This window comes from Bos mutus, chromosome 16 (genome assembly GCF_027580195.1).
Source record: "Bos mutus isolate GX-2022 chromosome 16, NWIPB_WYAK_1.1, whole genome shotgun sequence".
In the NCBI taxonomy this organism is placed as follows: domain Eukaryota; kingdom Metazoa; phylum Chordata; class Mammalia; order Artiodactyla; family Bovidae; genus Bos; species Bos mutus.
Window position 1 is genome coordinate 56240606 of NC_091632.1, and position 26861 is coordinate 56267466.

The 26861-nt window shown below is 52.4% G+C and overlaps 1 protein-coding gene across 6 annotated transcripts; it reads right to left on the minus strand.

Moving 5' to 3' along the window:
- Positions 1–456: 456 nt before the first annotated feature.
- On the minus strand, positions 457–26861 carry PSEN2 (presenilin 2). Of its 6 annotated transcripts, none has more exons than XM_070385395.1 (14): positions 26789–26861; positions 21424–21508; positions 20866–20902; positions 20565–20665; positions 15870–16030; positions 13656–13873; positions 12342–12483; positions 10251–10318; positions 9336–9556; positions 7996–8094; positions 7177–7260; positions 6744–6845; positions 2802–2920; positions 457–1180 (listed from the first exon to the last, which is right to left on the minus strand). In XM_070385395.1, exons 5-14 carry the CDS (start codon positions 16008–16010, stop codon positions 1025–1027), a joined length of 1350 nt encoding a protein of 449 aa, XP_070241496.1. In that variant the 5' UTR covers positions 16011–16030; positions 20565–20665; positions 20866–20902; positions 21424–21508; positions 26789–26861; the 3' UTR covers positions 457–1024. The 6 variants fall into 6 exon arrangements, with proteins under 6 accessions (XP_070241496.1, XP_070241500.1, XP_070241495.1 ...); XM_070385399.1 differs by having other exon boundaries at positions 6744–6842; positions 20565–20707; XM_070385394.1 differs by having other exon boundaries at positions 20565–20707.

Here is a 26861-nt window from a genome sequence, read left to right on the forward strand (position 1 = left end):
AACAAATTCAATAGAAACTTTCAAAATGACCCATCCTGGAAAGAAAAGGAAGAAAAAGGAAAAACCAATCTGCACCCCCACCTCGCCCCACGCAGTGCCCAGAGATATGACCACAGAAGGAAGGGAGAACAGGTTCCTGAGCTCCCCACCCCGACCCCCGCCCCGCCCCACCACCTGCAGCCACTGCTGAGAACCAGCACTGCACGTTCCTCCGGTGTTTTGGCAACCTTGCAGTGTTTCTGATGACAGCCGGCCGGCACCTGCCCAGCTGTCAGCCGGCATGCCTCTGCTTAGGAAACCTAGCTCAAGAAAACGATGCAGAAAGGGGGGCATTTAAGCCTCTCTCCTTCACAATGGGCAGATCTCTTCCCTTCCATGGCCAGAGCACACACGTTCTCCCAGGAGAGGCAGGGAGAGGGCCCACACTGACAAACAGACCAGACCCCAGCACTGTGACAGGATTCGGCTATTTATTGATGGTAATATTAAGACACTTCCCAGCAACGACTGCTGTGACAAGGACTCTAAAGGTAATCAGATAATGATGACATCATAGACAAAGCGTTGGGAACATTCCTTGCAGAGAAAATTGGCTTTTCCTCTCCAGTCAGAGTGACCAGGCGCTTCGTGCCATCCCGGGCACGGCCTCCTGGTCCCAGACAGCCTTGCCTCGTCCTCCGTCTTGGCCTTCTCCGAGGACACCAGGCTGGGGGGGTGAGAGCAGGGGGCCTTCCCCACGCCCCCCACGTCTCGGAACCGTCCTCAGCTCCTCTGGCCCGACTTCCCGGGTTTCCTGTCGGTGAAGCGAGTGCTCACGAGGGGGTGAGCCATGCCCCGCGACAAAGCCGCTAGCACCACAAAGCTGGCCCTTCCTCTTCACCAAGTTAACACAAGCCTTTTTCATCCTCACTTGCTTTTAAAGGAAAGAAAAGTCTTAAAAATATATGGCACTAGAGTGTAAAATCATACAGCTGCCTCCGGTTACCGCTTCCTACAGCTTCCAGCCCATGGCGCCCGCGTCCCCTCAGATGTAGAGCTGATGGGAGGCCAGGGTGTCCATGAAAGGCCGCACCAGGTTGTCCGTGGAGAAGTAGAAGATGAGCCCGAACGTGATGGAGATGGGGAGGGCGGGCAGCGCCTTCTTGAACACGGCGAGCAGCAGGAGGGTCAGACACAAACCCTGCCGGACACAGAGGCGGGGGAGCGGGAGAAGGTGACCACCGGTTGGACGGGGGGAGGGGAGCAGTTAGTGACGGCCCAGGGTGTGGGCTCAGGAGGAGGGGAGCAGTTAGTGATGGCCCAGGGTGTGGGCTCAGGAGGAGGGGAGCAGTTAGTGACAGCTCAGGGTGTGGGCTCAGGAGGAGGGGAGCAGTTAGTGACAGCTCAGGGTGTGGGCTCAGGAGCCCTGACACCCCAGCACCTCCCCTGGTCCTCTCCGCAGCTCCGTGAGGTGCGTGGGGGCGGAGGCTCTCAGCCAGTACTAACGCCTTGCACACGAGTGGATGAACCAGCAAGCAGGCCTCGTGAACTGGGCCGCTGCTATCGGACCACCTCCCCTGGCCATGTGACCTGATGGCATGAAGCCTTCCCCCAGGGGACGTGTATTTATGCAAAAACTGGACGGGTCTGACTGAAAGGCAGCACTGTTCTCAGCAGACACCAAGGGAACCAAGATGCCGAGTGACCACCCCCTGCCCCCCGCCGTAAGCAGGCGCAGTGGTTGCCTATCCTGTCCCTGCCCCAGCCGATGCAGGCAGTGGTCCAGGGTGGGGACAGGGAACCAGAGTGCCTGTCCTCTCCCCGGGGAGAGCAGGGCTTCAGGGCAGACAGTCTGGAAGTGGAGGAGCCTGGGCATCCCCTACCTGGTCCTTGACACACACTGTGGGCAAATAGAAATGTCCAAAGAACTGGAGCCTTGGTCCTAACCTGCCACGCGATGCCCCAGGTTCACCAGGCAGAGCACTGAGTGTGGGCCGTTCCGGGCCTCCACCTCCACCAGTCATCACAGATGCGTCCCCATTACGTGTACCTGATCATGGTAAGTGACTACGGGTGCTGAGTCTCTGCAGTCGTGTCCGACTCTTTGTGACCCTATGGACTGTAGTCCGCTGAGCTCCTCTGTCCATGGGATTCTCCAGGCAAGAATACTGGAGTGGATTGCCATTTCCTCCTCCAGGGGATCCTCCTGACCCAGGGATCAAACCTGCGTCTCTTGTGTCTCCTACATTGGCAGGTGGGTTCTTTTATCACTAGCGCCACCTGAGAAGCCCCTAAGTGACGATACGGGCCTTCAAATTTCACCGCTGGGGTTCAGAATGAGGGGCCCCCCTCTCAAGCCCCAGGAGATCCCGTGGGGACTCAGAACTGCATGATGTCTGGGTGCTGTGGAGGGAAAACACACAGCCCCGGAGTCAGAGACCTCAGTTCACATCACAGCTCGGGCCTCGCAGCTTTGTGCCCATGGCCAGGCCCTCACCCTGCTCCATCTTCCAAACATCTCAGGTCACCATCCCTACCTCAAGGTGCGGTGAGACAAACGTACAGAGTTAGCCAAGACCTTGGCACCCAGCACGCACACTCAGTAACGCCAGAGCTCCCGGTCACCCTCCCTGCACCGTGCCTGCACCTACTGACGACCAGATCCTCCTGTGAACCTTGGTCTCATCCTGAGGATCTTTCTGGCAACCCTGCGCAGCCCTTCCGAGGGAGAGCAGCATCTGAAAACTCCCTGGGGCTCCTGGGCCCCCCATGAAGACCCCCACTGCCCAGGGGCAGGAGGGGAGCACCCTGGGCCCACTCACAATGAGGATGGCCACAAAGCAGGCCAGTGTGGTGTTCCAGTCCCCGCTGCCCGTGGCGGCCGCCTTGCCCACCAGCACACTGTAGAAGATGAAGTCTCCGAGGCCGAGCTTCACGCCCCCTGTGTGGTGGAGAGAGAGGGAACCCGTAGGTCTCAGAAGCCCTGGGAGGAAGCAGCAGAGAAGGCTGACCCCAGCCGAACAGCCCAGGCACGTGGCCCAGCCCAGGGGACCCAGGGCCCAGAGGCCTGGGGACCTCAGAGGGCTGATGGGTGGTGTCACTGCCTAGCCCACCTCACCTGGACTCTGGAACAAGGATTAGCTGTCTCAGAAAAACAGCAGCCAGTGGGGAAAAGGGGGAAACCTGTGGTCTGGCTGACTTGCATTCTGGGCTGTGCAAAGCCAGCATTTCTGATAATTCATGCAAAACTGGTGCTTGGTACTTGGTTTGAGTAAAGACAAGAGTGAATATAATCCATTGTCCAGGGCTGGTGGGAAGTTAACCAACTGAGTGGTGAGTATTAATTATAAATGCTTTTTAGGAAATTTAATTTCATTGGTTTTAAGAACATATATGATAACCGAGGTCCTCTGGAGACTAATATATAAAAGGTAAATGTATAAGAGATAAATGTATGTTGTAAATCAACTCTGTTGTTATTGTGTAGCCGCTAAGTCATGTCCGATTCTTTCAGCCCCGTGGACTGTAGCCTACCAGGCTTCTCTGTCCATGGAAATTTTCCAGGCAAGAGTACTGGAGTGGGTTGCTATTTCCTTCTCCAGGGGATCTTCCTGACCCAGGGATCAAACCCACTCTCCCACATTGTCGGCAGATTCTTTACCACTGAGCCACCAGGGAAGATAAACGTAACTTGTAACTAGTGTATCCATTACTGAAAAAGAAATGAGCTTCTAGAATGTTTTGTTTCCTTTAGTACAATTGCCCTGTACACCTTCTTATAGGATAATTTCATTCATCATGGACAATAAAAATGCTTATGAAACAGACTGGAATTGAGCGGGTCTGCATCAAGGAAACATGCTCTGCCCCATCTGAACCCACTCCCCTCTCCTCTCTGGGCTCCAAGCAAGAAGCACCTCACCTTAGTCTGTCCCTTCCGTCACTCCCAACTTCCTCACTTTGGCAAACTTGTAAGCTCTGCCCTCTTACAGAGACCACTGCTCCTGCAGGTCTCTTGCTACCACCCCCGCTCCTGCCTCCCTGTTCTGCCTGCTCTCCCCTCCCTTCTCTCTCTGTTTTCAATCAGTTCATTCTCAAAGGAATTGTGCTCACCTAGCAGGCACTTCAGAGACCTGAGGCAGCAAGTCCCACATCCCTCAATCAATGTGCTCAGGCAAGGCCATCACCAGGCCTCCGTGGACCACCACCCCCCATGCTGTCTATCTCAGCACCCTGCCCTGTCTACTCCCCAGGATCCTCCACAAGCGACCTTCCCTTCATCCCCTTAACATCACCCACGAGGGCCCTCTGGTCTCCATTCTGACCCTGCACCCTTCCTGGGTACCTTGTGGGGACCCACGTATTTGACAAGTATATCCTGGTGACTCCTCTTCGGGCCTGGAACCCTGACCTTCCTAAGCATTACTCCCCCTCGTGTGTCTCTGGCTTCTCCACCTGAGGTCCTCCAGAGCCTCCCAACTGCCGGGCCCCCCTCTCATTCCTCTCCCCACCTCCCTGCCCATCCCTTGTCCAGCCGGGTCCTCCTGGTGCCTCCCATGCAGGTGGTGGTGCCCGAGCTGGGCCCTTCTGGCTCTTCCCTCACCCAACCCTCCAGCAGTCTGTGCTCCTGCAGCCACCTGGGATCTGTCTGGGATGCAGCTCTGCTCACTTTAATTCCCTGCAACAAACCCCTAATGGTTCCCCATAGCCTCCAGGATGAAGTCTGAACTTCCATGAGTACCGCTCACCCTTGAAGGTCTGGCCCCCAGCTTCTCTGGCCACTAAACATCCCAGAGCTCCCAGATGGCTTCCTCCCCTCTCATCTGAGCCTTTGCCAATGCTGTTGTGGAACAGAATCTAACCAGCCTTTGTCCTTCATTCTGTGAGGGAGATCAAATCCTTGCAATTTCCCCAGGGACGGGAGTATCTTTGTTGTTCAGCAGCCCCTTGGATCATTTATGCAAGTGAGAGGATGGCATTGCTGCTGCTGCTGCTGCGTCGCTTCAGTTGAGTCCAACTCTGTGCGACCCCATAGACGGGAGCCCACCAGAAAGACCAACCATGTGATAAGGAGGTTGGGACTCCAGGCTAGGCTGAGTCTGGGGAGAAGGGGCAGCCTGGAGATGAAGTCCAATGTCATGAGCAAGGACTCAATCCATTATGCCTATGTAATGAGACCCCAGTAAAAACTCTGGACACTGGAACTCGGTACACACATCCCTGTGCAGGGGTGGGGGAGATTCCCGGGTCCCAGGGGCAGAGGGCACCTTCCCAGACCTCACCCTATGTGGCTCTTCATTTGGCCGGCTGGTCCTCATTTATATCCTTTATAATATCAATAAAGCTGTAATGGTATGTATAGCACTTTTCTGAGTTTCGAGAGTCATTCTAGTACATTTTCCAACCTGATGGAGTTGTGAGAATCCCCAGATTTGTAGCCAGTCGGTCAGAAGCGTGGGTGGCCTGGAGACCCCCAGAGCTTGTGGCTGGCATGTGAAAGGTGGGTGGTCGTGTGGGGATGGTGCCCACGTGGGATCCATGCTGATTAGGGCGGGGGCTCAGCGCCAGGCCTATCTCCGGCCCAGCTGCCTGTGTGCTGGGTGACTGCCGACTTGTCCTTCCAGGCCAGCCTCCAGCCAATTGTCTTCCCCACGTCCGTCCTGAGTACTTTTTACCTAACCTCCCCTGACTTGGGCTGCTCCGTGGGGAACTTCTCAAGGGCAGCAGCTGTGTTAATCCAGCAGCATCTCCCTGGCTCCCACGTGCCTCCCGGCACACACTAGTGGTCCATATATGTGTGCTGGTTGGTTATTTTAATCCACTTGGAAACATAACCATGTATCAGAAGGTCTTTGGGCGTGTCTTCAAGATTGTCTTCCACACCTGCTCCTTCTGCTCCCAGCCACTCGGGGCTCTGCCTGGGGGAAGCCTGCACCCCAACTCTGCCCGTCTTATGCTCCATAGCCCCAGTGTGGGGCAGTGCTGGTAGCGCCGGCCCGCGCAGCCCAGCTCACCCCCAGAACACAGGACCCACGCCTGCGACCCCACAGCTGCACTGGGACGGCCTCCGGCTACTCGAGCACACACTGTCCCAGCCACAGCCCTGCCCCTCCGCGTCGTCTCCCTCCTCCCGCACAGCTCAAACCCCTCCCCATCCCACGGCTCCCACTGCTCACAGGACACAGACGAGAACCCCCATCTTGATCCAGAAGGCCCCTGGAGCCCCTGTCTGTCTCCCGGCCCCATCTCTGCACTTGGGTCTCAGCATCCGGCTTCCACTTCCTCTAAGTCAGCCCCAGGGTCACTGCTCCCAAGGCACCCTCGGCTGGAAACCAAACCCCTTTGCACTGTGTGTTCCCCTCTGTGTCCTCAGCCTCTGGAGCTCAGCTTAGAAGTTACTTCCTCAAGAGACTTCCTCTGACCCCTTCAAGCAGGTCAACGGCCTTGTCAGTGCCCCTACCACCCTATGTTCTTCTGAGCGGTCCTCCCAGCTCCCGAGAGAGTGGTTAGTGCCCATGCCCACATAGCAGCACCCCCAGAGCAGCACCCGTACGATCACCCCCCAGTGCAGAGTGGGCATACGGCCAACATCTGTCACACACGAGGTAGCCTGGGCGTTAAGTCCCCATGGTCTGCCCACAGGACTGCGCCTTGGCAGGCTTCTCTCTGACTTTGTAAAGCATCTCTGATGTCAAACGGGCTCCTCCCTAACCTCAGGAAGCCCCACCCCGGGCCCACGCAGACCGTCCATCTGGACACCTTACTTTCCTCCTCTTCCTCCAGCTCCTCCCCCGGGTAGCCAGGCAGCGGGGGCTCAAAGACGTCAGGGTACGAGGGCTCCCCAAAACTGTCATAGGAGTCTTCTTCTGGGTGTCCGTTGTCATGTGAGGAGGGAGAGAGACAAGACGGGGTCAAAGGGTTCTCTGAGCCCAGGGCTTCCCTGCCCCACCCCGCACCATGCCCAGCCCGACAGAGAGGATTCTCCAGACCACACAGCAAGGGATGGGAAGGGAGAGAAGCGGGGCTGAGGCAGAGGAGCGAAGCTCCACCTGCACCCAATCCCTAGTGTGTGCGTGCCCGGAGGCAGTCTTCCCTGCCCTTCCTGTCCTTGTGCCTCTCAGAGAGGCCAGGCAGCTGAGCAGGGTGTAGTGAAAAGCAGCCCCCATGATGACAGGCTGTCAGTCCCCTGATACTCACCCATCTCCGGGTCGTAGGGGAGCTGAAGGGCTCCCTGAGAGGAAGGGTCCAGCTTGGCCATGCCCACGGTCCACACCATGGCGGCTGGGGAAGGAGAAAAGGGTCCAGCCTCAGACACTACTAACTATGGCTGCCCCCGGGGCGAGGGAGGCAAGTGGAACAGTCTGTGTCCCCAGAAAGCCTGCACGGGACCCTCAGTCCCTGTGGGTATTTGCTTATGGCCTCTGTTATGGGGCCTCTGGGGGTCCAGACTCCACTGCACATCCAACACGCAGCACAGTGCCCACCACAAAGTGCCCACCATCAGTGCATGCTTGCTGATGCTTTTATAAATAGAGATCCCTGCACACTGGCCCTGAGGCCAGCAGCAACCCCGAGAGTGCTTCTTTAGAGACTGAGCTTCAGTTGTTGAGAAAGCCCAGGGAAAGGCAGGCATCCTGCCACCCACCTCCCCAGACCCCTACCCTGAACAGTCCCTCCCCAAAGTCCCTTTCCAGGGGCCTGGAGAGCTGAGTGGGTGGCCTCGGGCTCATGGGAACGCGGCCCATGCCCACTGCATGAGTCTGGCTGAGATGAAACTGCGGGCGGGCCACACTCCTGGAAGCCCTCTTCCTGCTCTAAATGTCCAAGCTTCTTCCTGAGCCACAGCAGGACGCAGCCCACCTTCATCTCAGGAAGGTAGACCCCTTCTGGGATCACCAAGGCTGCCTCCCTTCCTTTGGTCAGGAAAAAGGTTAACTGTCTCCCCATCAACTCTGAAAGCCAAGGCCAATGCAAACCCTGGTTCCCACGTCTGAAGGAAGCACGGGGGTCACTCACATGAGTATATGAGGGCAGGGAATATGGGCTCATTTCTCTCCTGCGCGGTTTCCACGAGCATCCTCAGTGGCCCTTTGGGACACAGCACAGCCACAAGATCTGGGAAAGCAAAGTCATCCCTGGCACATTAAGAAAGACGTTTATTCCCAGCCAGCGCTCTAACACCAGGCCTGGGCGAGTGTATCCTGGAACCTCAGGGCAAGGCTCTCCAACCATGGCCCCCTGTTGTTTCAGCAACCCCACCCTTGGGTTTCAGCCTCAATCCCTAGAGCCTGCACTGGCTGGAGCCCATGGTGGGGTCTGAGCGGGCTAACTGCAAACAGGGACTGCTGTTGTGTGGCTCAGAGACCCAGAGGATGGGCTTGAAGTCCCATTTCTCTGAGCCCCAAATTCCTTATCCTAAGAATGTAAGAAGCAGTACTGGTGATGGTAATCTCACTAATACAGTCGGCTTTCCAGATCTCTGGGTTCTGTATCCATAGATTCAACCAGCCGTGGATCAAAAATTTCAGAAAATAATTCCAGCAAGTTCCCAAAACCAGTATTTGCTGCACACTGGCAATTGTAAATGTCATTTACATTAACAGCTATTTATATATCACTTATTTGGACTATATAAGTAATCTAGAGATAATTTAAAATATTTGGGAGGGGACTTCCCTGGCCCAGTGGTAAAGACTTCGCCTTCCAATGCAGGGGTGTGGGTTTGATCCCTAGTAGGGTAGCTAAGATCCCACATGCCTCACAGCCAAAAAAGGTCAAAATATAAAACAGAAACAACACTGTAACAAATTGTAACAAATTCAATAAAGACTAAAAATGGTCCACATCAAAAAAAAAAGTCTTAAAAAAACATACAGTATTTGGGAGGATGTACATAAGTTATATGCAAATCCTATGTCATTTTATGTAAGAGATTTGAGCATCCTTGGACTTTGGTACCTCAGGGGATACTGGAACCAGTCCCCCAAGGATACCAAGACAACATTATACTAATTAAAGAGCAGCTCACATCTGGGGTACTCACTATTTACTGGTACTGTGCCCAATCTCAGGGTTGTTCTGAGGAGTAAATGACATCTGACGTACAAAGTGCTTAAGGGTGCGAGTGCTCAGTAAACATTTGCTGTTATTAGTAATCATGTCAACAGTCATGATTCCATAGGACCAGGTTTGTTTTTATGAAGGTGAACTTCTCAGAAGGGAGACCATCCAGGCCTCCCTGGGGGGCTGAAGGGAAGTGGGAGGCACGTCTCAGCACCCACCAAGCCTGTCCAGCAGTCAGGACTCAGCCCTGGATGTCACTCCACAGCCTCCCACCAGGCTGGCGGCCCACCTACCATACACGGAGATGGCGCCCAGAATGACCCAGGCGGACCACTCCGGGAGGTACTTGATGAACACCAAGGCCATGAGCGCGCTGATCATGATGAGGTAGGCCTGCTGCAGCACTAGGGGGCCCTTCCAGTGGATGCACACCATGCCCACCGCCCCGAAGTTCCAGACGGTCAGGAACAGGGTGGGGTAGTCCATGGCCACATTGTAGGTCTTGAGCACTTCCCTGTGGGACCAAAGTGGAGCCCGGGGGCTGGGACACTCACTGGAGATGTCAGACCCTGAGGCAGGCAGTCCAACACCCTCAATCACCAAGTCCCAGCCTGGGTTTTCCCAATCTCTGGCTCATTTATTAACATCGCCTTCCCCATTTCCATGAGCCCTACAGGTAACCCCTTGAAATACTTTCTGAAACAAGGTGGGGAGTACACCAACATCTTGTCCTTGGGCTGGACGACCCTCTGCCCGAGGAAAAGATCTTTGGAAAAGTGTTTTCTCCTGTGCCTCCAGTCTTTTTGGGCCCCTGGGTTAGGCTGATGTCCTAAATACAGGGCAAGAGAGACCACCTTCCCCCAAAACTAGGAGGGACCCAGTCCCAGCCCAAAGATTGGAATGTAAATTTTGAGGCCTTTCGGATCCCTGCCTCTGCTGCGGTTCACAGCCTTCTCTGTGATGACTCTGAGTCTTTGTTTTAAATCAGGAACTAGAAGGAGACGTGTGGCCCAATGAAGGGCTCCACTCCAGTGTCAAGGAGGCCAGGCTCCTGGAGCAGCAACAAGGGGCAAGCATGGAGCCCGAGGGGCGCCCTTCCCTCCCAGGTCCTTCAGACCCACCCAGGCCACAGGGAAGGGGTCTCAGGGGACCTGCTGCCGCCGGCAGCCACTCACCCAAGGTCCTCCTGCCCCTCAGCGGCCACTCACCCGAGGTAGATGTAGGTGAAGAGGAAGAGCAACATCAGAGAGGACATGATCAGCCAACCGTGGATGAACTGGGTGGAAACAGGCATTGTGACGGCAGGCCCCCAGGCCCCTGGTCCTCGGGACTGACTCCCAAGCCTAGAAACCCTTCTTCCTTAGGCTCCTCCTGCCTATGCTGGAAGGTGGCTGTTTTACAGTAAGGAGGGCACAGACATTCAAGGCATTCTCTCCAGGTAACCCAGCAAGCAGACAAAGGAGCTGGAAATCCTTCATGCCTAAACACCTAGCTCTCTACTTGGTCACCTGGAAAGGACACGCTTGGCACATTCCAGGCTCTACAGAGAAAGCTGGCCGGGTTTCTGCTCCCACGTGCTATGTCCCCAAGTGTGGGCAGTGAGACAACAGACACATAGACACACACTAGCAGGAAGAGATAAAGGCTGTGAAAAAAAACTGGCTGGGCAAAGTGACAAGAGACCCACCGCTTCTATTTTAGACACAGTGGTCAGGGAAGGCTCCTCCTCTCCTGGCCCAAATAAGGGAGGGTCAAAGGTGATGGGGGGGGGTCCCTGCAACCTGCCTCCTCAGAGGACAGACCCATCAGTCACCAGCTCGGGCCACTGGGGACCGCAGCGGCCACGTGGTTGTCTGTTCAAAGCAGAAGGGGCAACGCCGGTATGTGCTGATCCTCCTCATCCCACCCGAGCCTGCCCAGACCACCGTCACCTCTTGTCCGTGTCGTGGAGTAAATCTGACTGAATGGAGGCTCAGCAGCCTCCCAGCAGGTCCTAGCGTGGTCATGTGACACCTGCTCACCACGGCACTGCTGGCTCTCCCCTGGCCCCGCGCCTGGCTTGTCCTCATACATGTCTCTGCTCCAAACAAAAGCCCTCCACCCTACTTCTCACCATCCATGGCCACCTCTGCCCCAATCACAAACTCTGCCTCGGTTATACAGGCAGCTATTTACTAAGAAGCTCCAGCTCCTGGACGTGCCCCTCCCACTGCTCACCCCCACCCAGTCCCTCTCTATTTGAGGCTCTCCATCTCTCTCTACCTGCTCCACAGATGCCAGCAGCCTGAATATCCAGTACTGCACACGCCTGTGTGTGAACAGTTTAAAAATCAGTAACGTCTTGTTCAACTTCCTTTCAGTCCTCATGGCTTCAAAGCCTTTCTCGGGAGAAAAGCCTGAAACTCGTGCCTAAAAGCTTATGGATCTCTGTGAACGATTTGGGCTAGGTGGGACTCAACTCCCCTGTTCCTCCCCAGAGCTGCTGTGCAGAGCAGGGCCCACCCAAAGGTCTCTGGGAGCTGGAAGACCTCGGTATAGCAGTTGTACACCCCCAGCTGAAAGGCAAATGGGAAAATAAAAATAAGCTTGGAGGGGAAGTATATGTTGAAAGGAGCCTAAAATAGAAAATCTGACTTCTTCAGAAGGAGAGGCAAAATAAAATTAACTTCTGAATATGAGAAGTGACCCTATGAACGCAGCATGGAGGAACTCAGTGAAGTGGGATTAAGTGTAAGTGGAAAGCACAGGAGTATCGGGTAACCCGTGGTGGGGCAGGAGTCGGGTGGGAGAAAGTACAGGCAAACCTCAGGGATATTCGGGTTTGGTTTCAGATCACAATAAAGTGAGTATCACATGAAAAAGAGTCACAAATTTTTTGGTCTCCCACCTCATGCAAAAGTTAATGCTTGAACTGAGGTCAATTAAGTGTGCAATAGCATTATATCTAAAAAAATGTTAAAAACAGCATTAATTAGAAGATAATGCTGTTGCAAAAATGGCACCAACAGACTTGATCAATGTAGATTTGCCACAAACCTTCAATTTGTAAAAAAAAAAAAAAAAAACACAGTATCTGTGAAACCCAATAAAATGAGGTATTGCTCTAAAACTCGAGGTCTATTTTACAGGAAAAAAGGAACTCTGTTTAAAAAAAAAAAAAAATCTAGGGCTGCAGCGTAAGAGGCCCTGAGGCATGAAATCCAGGGTTGCTTTGTAAGAAGCCCTGAAGCATGAAATCCAGGGCTGCTGCATGAGAGGCCCTGAGGCCTGGCAGGCAGGCAGGAGGCAGACCGGCTCACCTTGTAGCAGCGGTACTTGTAGAGCACAACCAGGAAGATCGTCATGGTGACAATGACGCTGATCATGATGAGGGTGTTGAGCACGGAGTTGAGGAGGCGCTGGCCCACTGAGGGCGTGTCCTCGGAGAACGGGGTATAGATGCTGAGGAAGGAGACAAGGGCTAGACCTCTGCACCCGGCCTGCTTGTGCCCCCCAGCCCAGGGAGATGCAGGTGCCCTGGGCACCCCCAGCCCTCAGCACAGCACTCTGGCTGTCCTGGTGAGTGCTGCCCACCATCCTCACGAGCTGTCCTGCCTCCCTGGCACCTAACTCCAGCTTCTAACTGAGCTGACGCAGCCACATGGGAGGGCCTGACTGGTCTTTACCACGGCTTCCCAGGCCCCCACACCAACTAAAACCTCTCCCAGAAGTGCTTATCCCAGCTGACCCCACTCCCCAGTTCTGTACCCACTTCCCCATCAAGCCTAGGATGCCTCCACCCCCACTCCTACCCCTACCCACACCCCATGTAGCCGAGTAGCTGCACAGGCAGCTATAAACTCAAGAGGCAATTCATTGATCCCACACTCTTAGGGAAGCAAACTGTTTGCCAAGTTCTCAAGGTCTCAACACTTTTCGCCTGAGCTGCTCTGAGTCCCCAACAGACTATACGCTTCCTGAGGGCGAGGGCTTCTTTCTCTACTCCTTTCATTATCAAAATCATAAACAAAATGTAAAAAAAACTCCCTTAAAAAAGTTTCAAGAAGGTACTCAGCAGTGATACCATGGGAGGCTGGGGGAGGAAGCAGAGGGAAGCTTCCCATTTACCCAGGCTGCTGCTTCTTCCTGGATTCTCTTTATTAAGATAAATAAAATTTCCCTCCTGAGTCTGGGAGTGAGCTAAGAAATCGTGTGGTCCTCTTTAGTTTACATTCACAGGAGTATGAATGAGAGGCCCAGAGAGAAAAAGACTTGTCTGTGGTCATGCAACGACAGGTGGCACCACCACACCTGGGATGGAGCAGAGAACCTACCTCCTGCAGTGAGAGCAGGCTGCAGGGGCTGCACATGGATTAACTCTCTCAGTTCTCCTGGTAACCTTGCTATCAAACCCATCATACAGATGAGGAGACTGAGGCCGAGAACGGTTAGGAAGGTGCCTGGGCAGGTCACACAGCCAGGAGGCTGTGGACGAACCAGGGTGTGGACTCAGACAGCTCCCCACCCCTGCTCTTTGCTGCGGCTGCCACGGGGCCGCAGGTACAGTGGCCAACACAGGCCACACCCTCCTCCCCCAATCCTGCACCCACACCCACCCCTGGCCCCCAACTCACAGCTGTCCATTCTTCTCTGTGTAGAAGCGCACGGACTTGATGGTGGCCACGACCACGATCATGCACAGCGTGACAGGCACAAACAACATGATCACGTGCTTTGCCCCGTATTTGAGGGTCAGCTCCTCCTCCAGGCCTGGTGGCCGCCCGGGAACCCCACTGCAGACGTAGCGGTCAGGGTCCTCCTCCTCGTGGTCCTCCTCACTCTCCTGGCTTCTCTGTGGGAAACCATGCTGTGAGGACCATGGGATGCCCCCCAGCGGAGCCCTACTGACACAGAGCATGGGTGTGTGAACTGGAAACGAGAAGTTTGAATGTCACTTTTCAGATGTAAGAACCAGTCTATGGGCTACAGCTTAGATGTGGGAGTGGTGGCTTTCCAGGACATGGAGAAGTTTATGAGGACAACTAGAGACTAGGAGTTGGCACTAGCCACCACAGATGCAGGAAGGGAGGCCATGGTAGCCATGGACGAGGACAGTCTGCAGAATGGGTCTGCAGCAGGTCTGCAGATCTGTTCCCTCCCTCAGTGAAGGGACTCAGTTCTGGTCACACGGCCATACTAGTTTGGGAGGAGCTAGGCCAGGTGATGGGAGGAAGGCAGAGACTAAACATTTTTGGTTGAAAAATCACAAACCAGAATGGTCAGCACACATGGGGACTCTCTTTGATTGTATTAATAAGGCACTGGGAATTTGCAGGGAAATAAATTACTTTAAAATTTTTGCCCCCGCCAAAACCAAGCATGCAAACTTTGCAGTTTTGAACCGGAGGCTAACTAGGCATTGAGCATCTGGGAGGATCCAGGTTAGGGAAAGTGGGAGAGTATAAACGAGGAGGCAGCAAAGGAGGATAGGATGCCTGCCAGACACTAACATACACTGATCTTCAAGAATGTGTTTCAGAATTGTGGCAGTTCAGGATCACTGGCTGCCTTGTTAATTACAGTAACAGCCAAGACAAAAGCCAAGTGAAACAGAAATCAAAAGTGACTGCTCTTTGGCATCAGTTTTTTGCAGAGAGAATTCCATCTAGATATTCAACTGAGAAGGAAAGGAAAGCTGTTATTGAACAGGAACTGAAACAACTGAAATGCACAAAAAGTCCAGGAGATTAAAGACAAAACACCGAGCAAGAATTGGCTAAGGAGTAGTGGGGCCATGGCCTTGAGCTGCTGAGATCTCTCTCGGAGCCCAGAGGGAGGACAGGCGAAGAAGTGAGTTCAAGCTACAGCAAAGGGGAATGAGGCTGGCTGGAAGAAAGAAAAATACTAGAATGGGCAAAATAATGGGTTTTAGGCAAATTCAGATACTGTTTTACCCTGATGAGGAGGGAGGTAGCTTGACTAAGTGACTTTCCCAAGTACACGCTCCACTTCATACTGTTATAATCTCCTGCCTTTTGGGCTGCAGAGGCAAAATCACACAGTGCAGCACACCCTTCCTGCTATGGGCTGCATGTTTGTGACCCCCAAATTCACATGTTGAAACCTAATGCCCAACATGATGGTGTTGGAGATACAGGCTTTGGGAGGTGATTAGGTCATGAGAGTGGAGCCCTCAAGAATGGCATTCGCACCCTTATAAAGGATGTCCAGGAAAGCTCCCTAACCCTTCTGCCTTGTGAGGACACAGAGGGAACACAGCTGCCTACGACCCAGGAAGTGGGCCCTCATCAGACATCAGACCTGCCAGCACCTTGACCTTGACCTCCCAACCTCCAGAGCAATGAAAAATACACTTCTGCTGTTTATAAGCCACCCAGTCTATGGTATTTTTGTTATGGCAGCCTGAACGAACTAAAACACATCCCCAGCTCAAAAGTTAAACACAAATCAGCTAATCTCTCAGTTCCCATCTCCAGCCATCTACCAAAAAAGGTTCCCTCCAGCCTCTGTGCTGCCTGCCCCAGCATCCACTCACTCTCAGATTCCTGTGGGAACAGTAACCTGCATAGGAAGGTGAACCGAAGGGGCAGGGCCAGGGTGGATGACGCCGTCTACTAGAGTCGGTCTGTGACAGGCTGTGCATGTGCAGAATCTACGATCAAGCCCTCGCAGACCTAGGATCCACCATGGTGGGCCACCTGCCCCTTTGACCAGTTCTCACCTTCACTTCCTCTCCCTCCCACATCAGGGAAGGCCTGGTTTCCATCCATGAGATATGGGACGCCAGCAGCCCGTCTGGAGACCACGGACTGCTGGCAGGAACCTACCCACTGGGCGGCACTCTCTCCGTCCTCCAGGCCCTGCCGGCCGTCCTGGCAGGAGCGCGGCGTGGGGCTCTCGGCTGACATCAGGGACGTCCGCTCATCACACACTTCTTCCTCGCTGTCAGAGGCCATGAATGTGAGCATGGCCCTGCCTCCGGAAGTGCCTGGAAAAGGAGCACAGGGGTCTTCGTGCCACTCTCCTGAGAGGCAAAGGCAGTGGAGGATGAGATGTGGCTTTAAAACCTGGACACAGGTCCTGCCCACAGCGACCACCCAGGATGCATTTGTCAAAGGACTGCTATAGGGCTTCCCGAGTGGCTCGGTGGTAAAGAATCCACCTACCAATGCAGGAGACATGGGTTCGATCCCTGATCCAGGAAGATCCCACGTGCCAAGGAGCAATGAAGCCCGTGTGTCCCAACTACTGAGCCTGTGCTCTAGAGCCCAGAAACCACAACTACCGAAGACGGAGTGCCCTAGACCCACGCTCCAAAACAACAGAAGTCGCTGCAATGAGAAGCCCGTGCACCGCAACGAGAGAGCAGCCCCTGCTCTCTGCAACTAGAGAAAAGCCTGAGCAGCAGTGAAGACCCAACAGAGCCATAAATAAATAAACATTTAAGAAAAAAGGACAGTCCCCAGGAGCCATGACTAAGGCTGCAGCAGTCTCGAGAGGGACTGGCTAGAGAGGATCCAGGCCATGGGGGCGAAACTCCCAACCATAAACACCAGGGCCACTCTAAACTCTCAGCACAATCATTCGTTCAATCAACAAATATCTGACCACCATCTATCATGTGCCAAGGACATGTCTGTCCTAAAAGAATAAAAACCAGTCCAATGTGGCAAATTCTATAATCCAAGTGTTCACTAAAAGGCATAGAAGGGACTAAATCTCAGAGATCAGGAGTGTTTTCTGGAGAAGATAGCATCATGTGATGGACACAGACTCTCCCAGGTGGGAGGGAAGGGCAGAGGGCGTGAAGAACGTCTCAGCCTGAGCCTGGCAGTGCCAGGGCTGGGGAGGGGGTCACTGCTGTGGACAAGTGAAGGGTCTCCAGCGCCATGCTAAGGAGGTGTGCTCTGTCCCCCGAGGACACAGTGACAGATCAGATCTCTGGTTAGAAATCTCAGTCTGGTCACTGACTGAAAAGAGTAGAAAGAAGGAAAGGTGACCTCCTTGGAGACAATGATGGGTCGTGAACAGGGCCTAAGGTAGCAGCAAGATGCGTGGGAGTGAGGGGAGACGATCCATACAGACAAGATGTCGGGGACACAACAGGACAGAGTCCAGGACCACGGCCAGGCGGGGAGTAGGACAGAGGAGGTGGGAGAACAAGGTGCTGGGGGAAATCTGCCGAATGTAAATGGTTGAAAGGAGGGAGCTGCCTGGGAGGCGGCTGAGGGCCAGTGTCTGAGCTGGAGGGGAGGGAGATGAGAGTCACAGGTTTAGATGCTGTGGCCACGGGGGCAGTGAGCCGAGACCACGAAAGAGGAGCGTGCATGAATGTGTGTGTGTGTGTGTGTGTGTGTGTTGGGGAAGTATAGCTGAGGGAAGGACCCACAGGAAAAACCAAAGCTGAAAGGGCCACAGAGGAGGGAGCCTGTCCCCTCAACACTGCTGTGCTGCCCTGAGTGGCGTGTGGACCCAGCAGCACCATGTGGATGCTGGGGCAGCCCGAACTCCTACCAACACCCTGGGCAGGTCAGCTGAACTGCCAGCAGGGCCAGCTCCCCCATCACCTGCCTCCTGGGACCCTGGGGAAGACTCACGCCAGTAGGAACAGTCGGGTCTGCTCTCGTCTCAAAGTTCATCTCCATGTCAATGGCCCTCAAAATTTATGATCATTTTTATTCTATTTCCACAGTGTTTTTTTTTTTTTTTTTTTTTACTATATGGACCATTTTTAAAGTCTTTATTGAATTTGTTACAATATCGCTTCTGTTTTACGTTTTGGTGTTTTTGGGAGAGGGGGCCACTAGGGACGCAGGATCTTAGTTCCCCGACCAGGGATCAAACCCACATCCCCTGCACTGGAAGGCTAAGTCTTAACCACTGGACCGCCAGGACAGTCCCTATGATTTTCAAGTGGAGAAGGCAGGCAGGTTCCTTCCACCGAGCCAGCCAGTTCTATTCATCTTGGCAGAGGCTCTGAGGCTGCTGCTTTGTTTTGAAGACAGTGTCCCAGGCCGTGGCCTGCATTACTCCCAGCTGGACTTCAGCTCCATCCCCAAGTCCAGGCCCACAGCAGAGCCTGATCCTACTCACTGACTCGGGCCCTTACAGAAGGCTTTCCCGTAGCTCTTACAAAGAATTCGAAATGAGCAAGGTAAGCTCCCCTGGGTTCAGCAGAGAAACAAGTATAAGAGAGACAGCAGTAGTGACATCAGTAGGAAGCAGAATAAGGTAACTTCCAGGAGAGGTGACGAGGACGCTGTGCTACTGGAGTTAAGACTAAGTGGGGGGCAATCTATCAACAGTGGGGAGTAGACGTCTCAAGTCTTTAGGAGGAAGACACATGAAACAAGACACAAAGGTTAGGAATATCTTGCCAGGCAGAGGCTGAAGTAGGTGGGGCATGTGGAAGTAGCCTCATAAACAGATGGCGGGATGGGGGCTTTGAAATTCTGCAACATCCAGCAGGCTGAGGTGGCTGAAGCATGGGGACCACGGAGGCAGTGATGGGAGGTAGGACCATTCGAGGGAGGGGCGTGGGGGCCTGGCCAGGGGACGAGGAGCTGAAGCTAGCCAGGGGAGGGGGCAGCCAAGGTTTCTGAATTAAGGAGGGATGTGACCAGAGTGTGCTGTATGGGAACAGAGGGCCGGCTGAGCCCTCCTGCCTCTTCCCCAGAGCCACTTCCCTGGAGCCACCAGGGGTAGTGCCGCCCAGGACCCAGGAGGCAGATCTGCTCCTCAGCACCCAGACCTTGGGAAGTTCTTAGCGTCCTTCATCTATGGTAACAGTAATGAAAGAAATTACCTAGTGGAGACCCAGGCAGAAAAACTCTAAAGAGCTCCTCTGCAATGGTGGGCCCCACTAGATAAATCCTAAACATACACCTGCCCAGGCCCAGGAGATGCCCTCATTGACCCTGTGGCAATGCTGAGTCCATTCTTACTCAAAGAGCGACAGGGAACACAGAGCTGGCTGCACCTCAAGCTAAATTAGGACATTCTATCTTGAACAGTGTAGCAGCTCTTTCAATACTTTGTTTTGTCTGGGCTGTGAATTAATAATTTAGTTACCATCTCTCTCCTTCTGTTCTTCCCACGCCTTTAGAGGCCCTGGGATTTATCTTCGCAGTGACTGGAGGAGCAGATCAGGAGTTCCTGTATCTAAACGGCAGGGCTGCAGCCCCCAGGGCAGAGGCGAGCTCACCCTTCAGAACCACAGCTGCTGGCAGCCAGGCTGCCTCAGTCCCTAGAGCAAAGCATGAGGGGACTGGACAAATAAGAGGCTAGGATGCTTCTTAAAGGAGAAAGGGAGCTACAGGGCAGGTGGGGAGAGAAAAGCAGGGGACCCATGATCAAGTAGGAGTTAAATCCTTTCCAATTTCCATTTCTTCAGCCGGTCACCAAATCCCAGGAAAACACGTCTGCCTCCCAAAGTCTGTGGACACACCCAGGGAGAGCATGTTTAAAAACAGACTATATCCCTTCCATGTGAAACTGCACTGCAGAGGGAGAAAGTCAGAAAGCTATAAAACATGCTTTGCCATCCACCACATGTAATGCATGGCCTCCTCACCAGAAAACAAATGCTTCCTGAGCAGATTCCCTCCCTCCCTGGATGCTGCCCACAACTCCCAGAAAAGCAGGGCATCGAGGGGTTGCAGCCAGGAAGAGCTGGTCTTGGCTGTTGGAGCAACGGCATCCTAATCACAGCCCTCTGGGCCTGGAGGAGGTGGGGACAGCTGGAGGTGCTTCCTGGGGCTCCCAGCATCTGAGGGCATGGCTTAGGACTTTCAGAAAGCTGTAAGATGCTGGAGATGCTGTTTCGCAACGTAGCCCAGGCCACCTGAAGGGTGGCAGAGCAGCTGCTGAGCCCTCACTGTGTACTAAACACAAGTCAGGAATGAGGTACAGTCAGTCCCCTACATACGAACCTTCAACCTGCACACTTCAGATATTCGAACGTGAGTTCGCATGTCTGGCGTACTTTTCAAGGTACTGTACTGTAAGATTAAAAATTTTCTGTTTGCTTTTTATGTATTATTTGTGTGGAAAGTATAAACCTCTTATAGTATAGTACTATATAGCCGATTGTGTTAGTTGGGTACCTAGGCTAACTTTGTTGGACTTACGAACAAATTGGATTTATGGCCTCTTGGAACAGAACTTGTTCAATGCAGGGCACTGACTGTGCTGCTGTTATTCCTCATTTTACAGATGAGGAAAAAGATTTTAAAAGTGATAAGTTCAAAGTCATCCTTGGACCAAGGTGGTCAAGTTCTGTGCTCTTAAACACGATGTTAGGGTGCTTACTTAAAATGCGGATCCTAAGTTTCATTCTGGCCAAAGGTCCAGGGATCTGCATTTTGAGACAGTCCCTGGGCGATTCTTAGGCTGGTGTTAAACCCTCCCTGGAGCTGGTCCTGGCAAGTAATCAGATGCCCCAGCCTGGGCCCAAACTTGGTACTGAAAGCTCCCAGTAACAGTTCACTTCCTTGTCGCAAGGGCAGGGCCTCACCACCTACCTTAGCACACCTGCTGCTCTGCACAACTTGCTCACTGAATGCCGGTGTGAAAGAATGAGCAGTCCTTTCTCCTGAATACCCTGTGGTTGGGCTGAGATCCACTGGGGAGGAAGAGCAACAGGAGCTTTCTCAGACTAGGAGAGCTGCAGGGGGAGAATGCAGTGAGCTGACTGACAAGGTACGCATGCAATGCCCACCTGGAAGGAGGGTGTGAAAAAACTGGATCTTAAGCATCCCTGGTACAAACTGCACCAGCCTTTCTGAAGGCAGTAAACATCAAGAGCTTTAAAAACATTCATACCTTTTGATCCTGAAATGCTAACTTCTCGGAATCTGTCCTAGGAAAATAATAAAAAGATTTATCTGAAAACATGGTTGTTGCAGTCATTTATAATTTTTTTAAGTGAAAATGACTAAGATGTCTGACTTTGTATGATAATATATCTATCCGATATATGACTAATAAAAATCTTACTTCAAAGAATATTTACTAACATGAAAAAAACACCAAGATGCTAAATTTAGTAGACTTAAAACCACAGATATAAGCATCTGAATTTTCTTAGCAAATGTATACATATATATGAAGGACTGGCAAGAAATATTATACAACATTAAAGGTGCTTATCTTTGGATGGTGAGATTGAGGGTGATACATGATATTTTTCTGCATTTTTTAAAACTTCCATAACAAAACATGAATTGTGTCTGCTGTTTTTTGTAAAGCTAAAGGGGAAATAACAAGTATCAACATTTAGACAGATTTTTTTCCATGCTGCCTTCTCCCACATCCCCTCTCACTGGACTCGGGGGACCTTGGGAAGCCACTTTCACATCTTCTCCTAACCCCTCTTATTACCTGGTTCCTGAAGGAGAACAGAGCAGCTGGGATGGATTCCTCTGGCTTCTAAGTTGGAACTGAAGCCTGAAGGTACTCTGCAATCCTTGGAGGGAAAAAATGCAGATAAACAGTCTTGCTAGATGTTTGTCCACATTAGAGCACTAGAGATGCCAAGAACTCCCGCCGGGAGGCTGACTCACAGGCCGGTGGGGGTGGGGCTGGGTGACTCTCCTGCTGATGTCAAATCCTATCAACCCCATAGCAACCAGCTCTCCACTCTCTCCGAGGGAGCAACAGGATAATGCAGAGAAGCCAATGGGAGGAACAGGTGCCCCAGACTACATCCTGGAAACCCTTCCCAGAACAAGGCACTGTGGCTGAAAACTCCTTGGATTAGGATATAAAATCAAACATCCAAAGAAGCCACCGTTCACTCCCATTAATCAGCTGAATGGGATCCAAATGCTGAATGAGCCAAGCCAAGGGAGTCTGACCCAGGGAATTTCCTCAACCTTGCCTGTGTCAGCAGTTCCTGCAATTATTATGGAACCCTGGTGACCCAGTTTCCTCAACCTGATTCTCATTTCAGAAAAATGCAAAGGTTTTGACCTTAAAATTTAAGGCCAATGGACCTAACTAGGAAATAGATTCCTACATAAGTAGAAAATCGATTTTTAAATTCCATCGTAAACGAGAGTGCCTCAAGGAAAAACATGGAAATTTCGGTTCCAAAAGAAAATTGGGAGTCAACAGGTGGGGCCAAAGAGAAAGGCTTGGATCCGAGTACTTGCTTTCTTTGTCTCCACAGGGCTAACAGTACTTTCTTTCTTTCAGTATTGAAAGAACAACATTACAACATTACAGAAGTTTCAGGTGTACAACAAAGTGACTTAAAATTTTTTACAGATTACATTCCACATAAGGTTACTCTAAAGCACTGGCTGTATTCCCTGTGCTCTACATTACACGCTTGTATCATTTATTTTATACATGGTTGTTTGTCCCTCTTAATCCTCTTTTATTTTGCACCTCCCCCTTGGTAACCACGATCTGCTGGTCTATTTTTGCCTTTTTTTTTTTTGCAATTCTCCTTATGATATTTATTGAAGGAAAATAAAAATACTAATTCAAAATATATATATATGCACCCCCCTATTCATTGCAGCATTATTTTGTTTTTGTTTTTCATTAATTTATTTTTAATTGAAGGATAATCACTTATAGTACTGCGTTGGCTTCTGCCAAACATCAAGATGAATCTGTTTCTGTTTTGTCTTGTTTGTTCATTTTAATTTTCAGTGCTCCCTCAAAGAGGGCAGTAATGGTTTTAAAAAGGTCACTTTCTAGGGTCACATGGGTACTTCACAGAGCTTCCATGACTCCTGGGGCGTTCCCAGCCTTCCCTTATCTGGGGTGAGGAAATTCCCTTAGAAATTTCCACAGCTTGCCTGCCTGCCTGCCTATTTCCCCTGGCCCAGGCACCTGACCATGTATGGACCCTGGCTGGCCGTCATCCATCTGTCCATCCATCCAGCCCATAATGTGATGCACATCACTTGTCCGATGGTTTTCCCCAGAACAGGGAGAGGGCCTCAGCTGGAGCAGGAGCCCACACGCCCCAGGAAGGCCCTGAAGTACCACTCCACTCTCTTGAGTCACAGGCCCCAGGCGACCCTCTGGGGCCTCCTGAACCTTGACCCAAGCTCTAGATTTCCCTCTGTCTGCCCTTTCCTACTCAAAGGTGCTCAGTAAACATTTTCTCTCACTTCCTGAAGGAGCCTGGAAAAGGGGCAGTTTGGAAGTGACAGAGGGATGCTGCGAAGGTAGCCACACTGGCCATGAGCTACCGAGCTACCTTTGAGCAGCCTCCCATAAATCGTGTTTTTGCTTTCAATGAAAAGCAGCAAGACAGCAGTCAAAAGCTGAGCCTTAGAAACGGACAGAGTTTGAATCAGCTAGCCAATTGATCTGAACCACATACTCGGACAATTTAACTTCACACGGCCCATTTCCTCTTGTGTAAAAAGTAAGATAGGCACACTTTGCAAGATTACTGTAAAAACTAGAGCTAATGTGTAATGTGTCCAGCACAGAGTAGATGTTCAATCAAGGGTAAATATAATGAAATAAAGGCAGGGACACAGTGAGAGAGGACAACAGAAGCCTGTTGATGGCCCCTTGGAAAGCTACAAAAATGCTAAACCATCAGGCATGAGTTGAGTACCAAGGTCACGCCTCACTCAGGCCCTGAGTGCTTTCCTCTTCAGCCCCAGCCCGGGGCATGCTGGCAACATGAACACTTTGTCAAACAAAAGGGCACGTCCATGGACTGAGGTCAGAGCTGGCAAGGACCTTCAGGGCCATCCAGTCAGCTCCCCATTTCATACTTGGGAAAATTGAAGCCCAGACGGACAAAAGGACAGGGGCCCATGACCAGAAGCCACAGTTACGGCTCAGGTCTCCAAACTGCCATTGAGGAGCTCTTCCCTGCTGCTCCAAGTACTTGAGAGGGTCACATACTCAATGGGTTTCCAAGAACACTCAATAAAGGGAAAATTCTGAAGGCATAATATGAACACAAAAAGTAGGATACAAAACTTCATCTTCAGTTTCCTACTTCTAATATTTTAACACATGAATACAGGTATGTGCATAAAGTACTGTAAGGAAGTTCATGTTAAGAGTGGTTCTTTGGACTAGGGGCTAACAGATGACTTGAAAAAAAAAAATTTCCCGAATTTTCTAGAGTGAACACATATTGCTTTCATTTTTAAAAAGTCAGAAAGTTTCTGGTTAAGGTACAGCAGAAACTTTTCTTCCCATTGCTCCGGAAGACTGTGTTTTGGCAAAGATAAACGAGCAACCCATTCTCCCAGGCAATGGAAAGAATGGACAGTAATCATCCCCCTCCCGGACATCCGGTCTTTACTGAGTATCCCTTTGAAACTACTTCTGCCCAGACTGTAATCACACAGCAGCCTCACCACCTCCTGGTCAAGAAGGCAACACTGATTCTACAAGGTTTGAAGGCCAGGTCAGATGCAGCCAGCTCAAGGTGAGGAGAAACCCCCAGGCCCCGGCCAGGGGCAGCGTGGAGGGTATGCCAACCTCAGAGCCCTTTGCCTTCCACCCCCAGCCCCACCCCCAGCTGCTGGAGTCCAGGGACAGGTGGAAATATTTGCAGAAACATTTGTTGCCTTGCCAGTCTTACCAGCTAAACAGTGTCTAAAAGTCAAATCAACAGCTGAAAAACAGCCAAATGTGTCTTCAATAACATAAGGTGATCTATACACACAATGCTTTAGTTTCTTAAAAAAAATTTTTTTTTTTGTTTTGGCTTTGCCAAGTAGCTTCTAACGGAGACCCCACAGCAATGTCCTGGGCGGTAGTGCAGGCACATGGGTGGGGCGTCAGAGTGGGAGGTCTTCCAAGCAAAAACTCAAAAGATGCAGAAGACACAGCCAGCTGGGTTCAAATGCTGGCACTCACAGTCACGGAAGCCACACAACCAGACAAGGTCCTTAATGCCCTGAACCTTAGTTTCCCCTTCTGTAAACCTTAGCTTTCCCTTTCCACTTCAGTGTGATGGTAACTCTTTAGATAACTGTGACAACTACTGTACAGAATGGCTTTTTATTGTATATAACAAACTTGCAAGTGATGTTATTGTCATTATTACCATCAATGATGTAAGAGGGGCAAAGGTAGGTGGAACCTCTCATTCTGGCAAAGCCTGTGTACATGTGTGCAGAGGGGCTGTGAGCAGGCACAGAGGAGCTGGGGGTGGCGGAGGTGGGGCAGGCTAAGGGCCCCCAGGCACAGTTGAGCAGCAGCCTCTGGCCAGGCTGTTCCTTGTCCTCCTCTTCTTCAAACAGACAGGCTCAGAGCAGTTACCTCCCAACCCTGCACACATCAGACTCTTGACTTGGTGCACAAATACTTCAACACCAAATGATACAGAATTTTTCCTGAAAACCCGAGGCACCATCATCCCATTCCACAGTAACATTCCACGAAGTCCTCCACTTCCAGCCTCTGCCCTCAATGCTCCCACATTCACCCAAGGCGAGAACCTGGATGACCTGCCTCATGAGTGGCTGAAGCTGCAGCTTTGAGCTGCAGACAGGACTTCAGGCCCCTTCACCAGCTGGACCCAGGAAACATAGCTGCTAATACACTTTCCTGCCCCCACACAGCCACGTTCACCCATAGGGGAACCTGAGGCTCACACACCTGCAGCAGCTTATACAAAGCCTTTAATTACTACCAAAGGTCTTAACCGAAGTCCTTGGAGACTCAGCTGTCTACAGAAGGGGCTATGTTGATTCAGGGCCATCCATGTGGGAAGAGCTCGGGTCCATAATGATCAATTACTCTCAGGACAGGCTGGCAACCCACGCTGTCAATTTTGGGTCAACCTGGCTCTGCGATTGCTCTGGATGGGAACCGCCTCTCAGGCTATCCATCTATAAATTGAGGATGCAGCTACTGCAACAATCCACAGTTCATACCGTCAAAAGGGAATACTCATTAAGTCACAGACTGGGGCATTTCATCCAGCTGTCCAAGGGCTGAGGTCTAGTCCCAGGTCTGGACAAGAGAACTAGAGTCCAGGACAACAGGTTCGAAGCCTGGCTCTCATATATTCTACCTGCGTGACCTTGAACAAAGTCACTTTAGCTTTGAGGGCTGAGTTTCTTCATTGATAAAATTTGGGATGGGAATTAGCTCCTGTTTCGGGCTCATTCAGCTTTTCAAAAGCTAGATTCTGGGAGTCTCCTCAGAGCTGTAAATGCCTGATCAAAAAACAGCCAAACATCGCAGATAAGGAAACTAGGGGCTCCAGGCCCGTCCTTAGGTCCTGTTCCTCAAGCCGGCGGAAAGACCTCCGCCTCCCCTCCTACCACTGCCAAGCAGACCCCGGGGCCGCGTGTCGCAGGCCAGCAGGACTGGGCGCCCATCAGGTGCCAGCCAGGAGAGAGACCACAGTGCCGCGTCCGCACGCCTTTGAGACCCACGTGCGCTGCTTCTTTAAATGTCCCGGCCCTTTAACAGATCGCACCGCGCCCACTCCGGCGGGGGCTCCGGCGGCGGGGGCTCTGGCGGCGGGGAGAACCCGGCCCCGCTGAAGGCCCGAGGCCTGGAGCCCCTCCCCGCGCTCCTCCACTCGCCAGTTCCGGGCCGGCCCCCATCGCAGCGGTCCCGGCGCCCTCCCCTCCGCAGCCGCTGGGGCCGCATCCCCGGAACCGCCCCGAGGCGCGACCCGCCGCGGCGAGGGGCGTGCGGAGGACAAGGCCCCGCCTGCGGAGTGCAGCTCCACCTCGCGACCTTCGAACGCCGGGCGATCGGGCCCCCATCCGCGCGCCCCATCCAGCCGGCTCACCTGCTCCGCCGCGCAGCTCCAGCGGTGTTTACTGGCCGAGCGCCCGGCAGACCCGGTGCCGGCGCAGGCCCCG

What these genes read in the sequence shown, in the direction of transcription:
- PSEN2 (XM_070385398.1), bottom strand. Translation starts at nt 16,010, where the DNA reads ATGCTCACATTCATGGCCTCTGACAGCGAGGAAGAAGTGTGTGATGAG. An exon ending in GAGAGAGTGCCGCCCAGTGG is followed by an intron (nt 13,874 to 15,869) that starts GTAGGTTCCTGC and finishes GGTTTCCCACAG; the next exon opens with AGAAGCCAGGAGAGTGAGGA. An exon ending in CCCCTACGACCCGGAGATGG is followed by an intron (nt 6,846 to 7,176) that starts GTGAGTATCAGG and finishes ACGGACACCCAG; the next exon opens with AAGAAGACTCCTATGACAGT.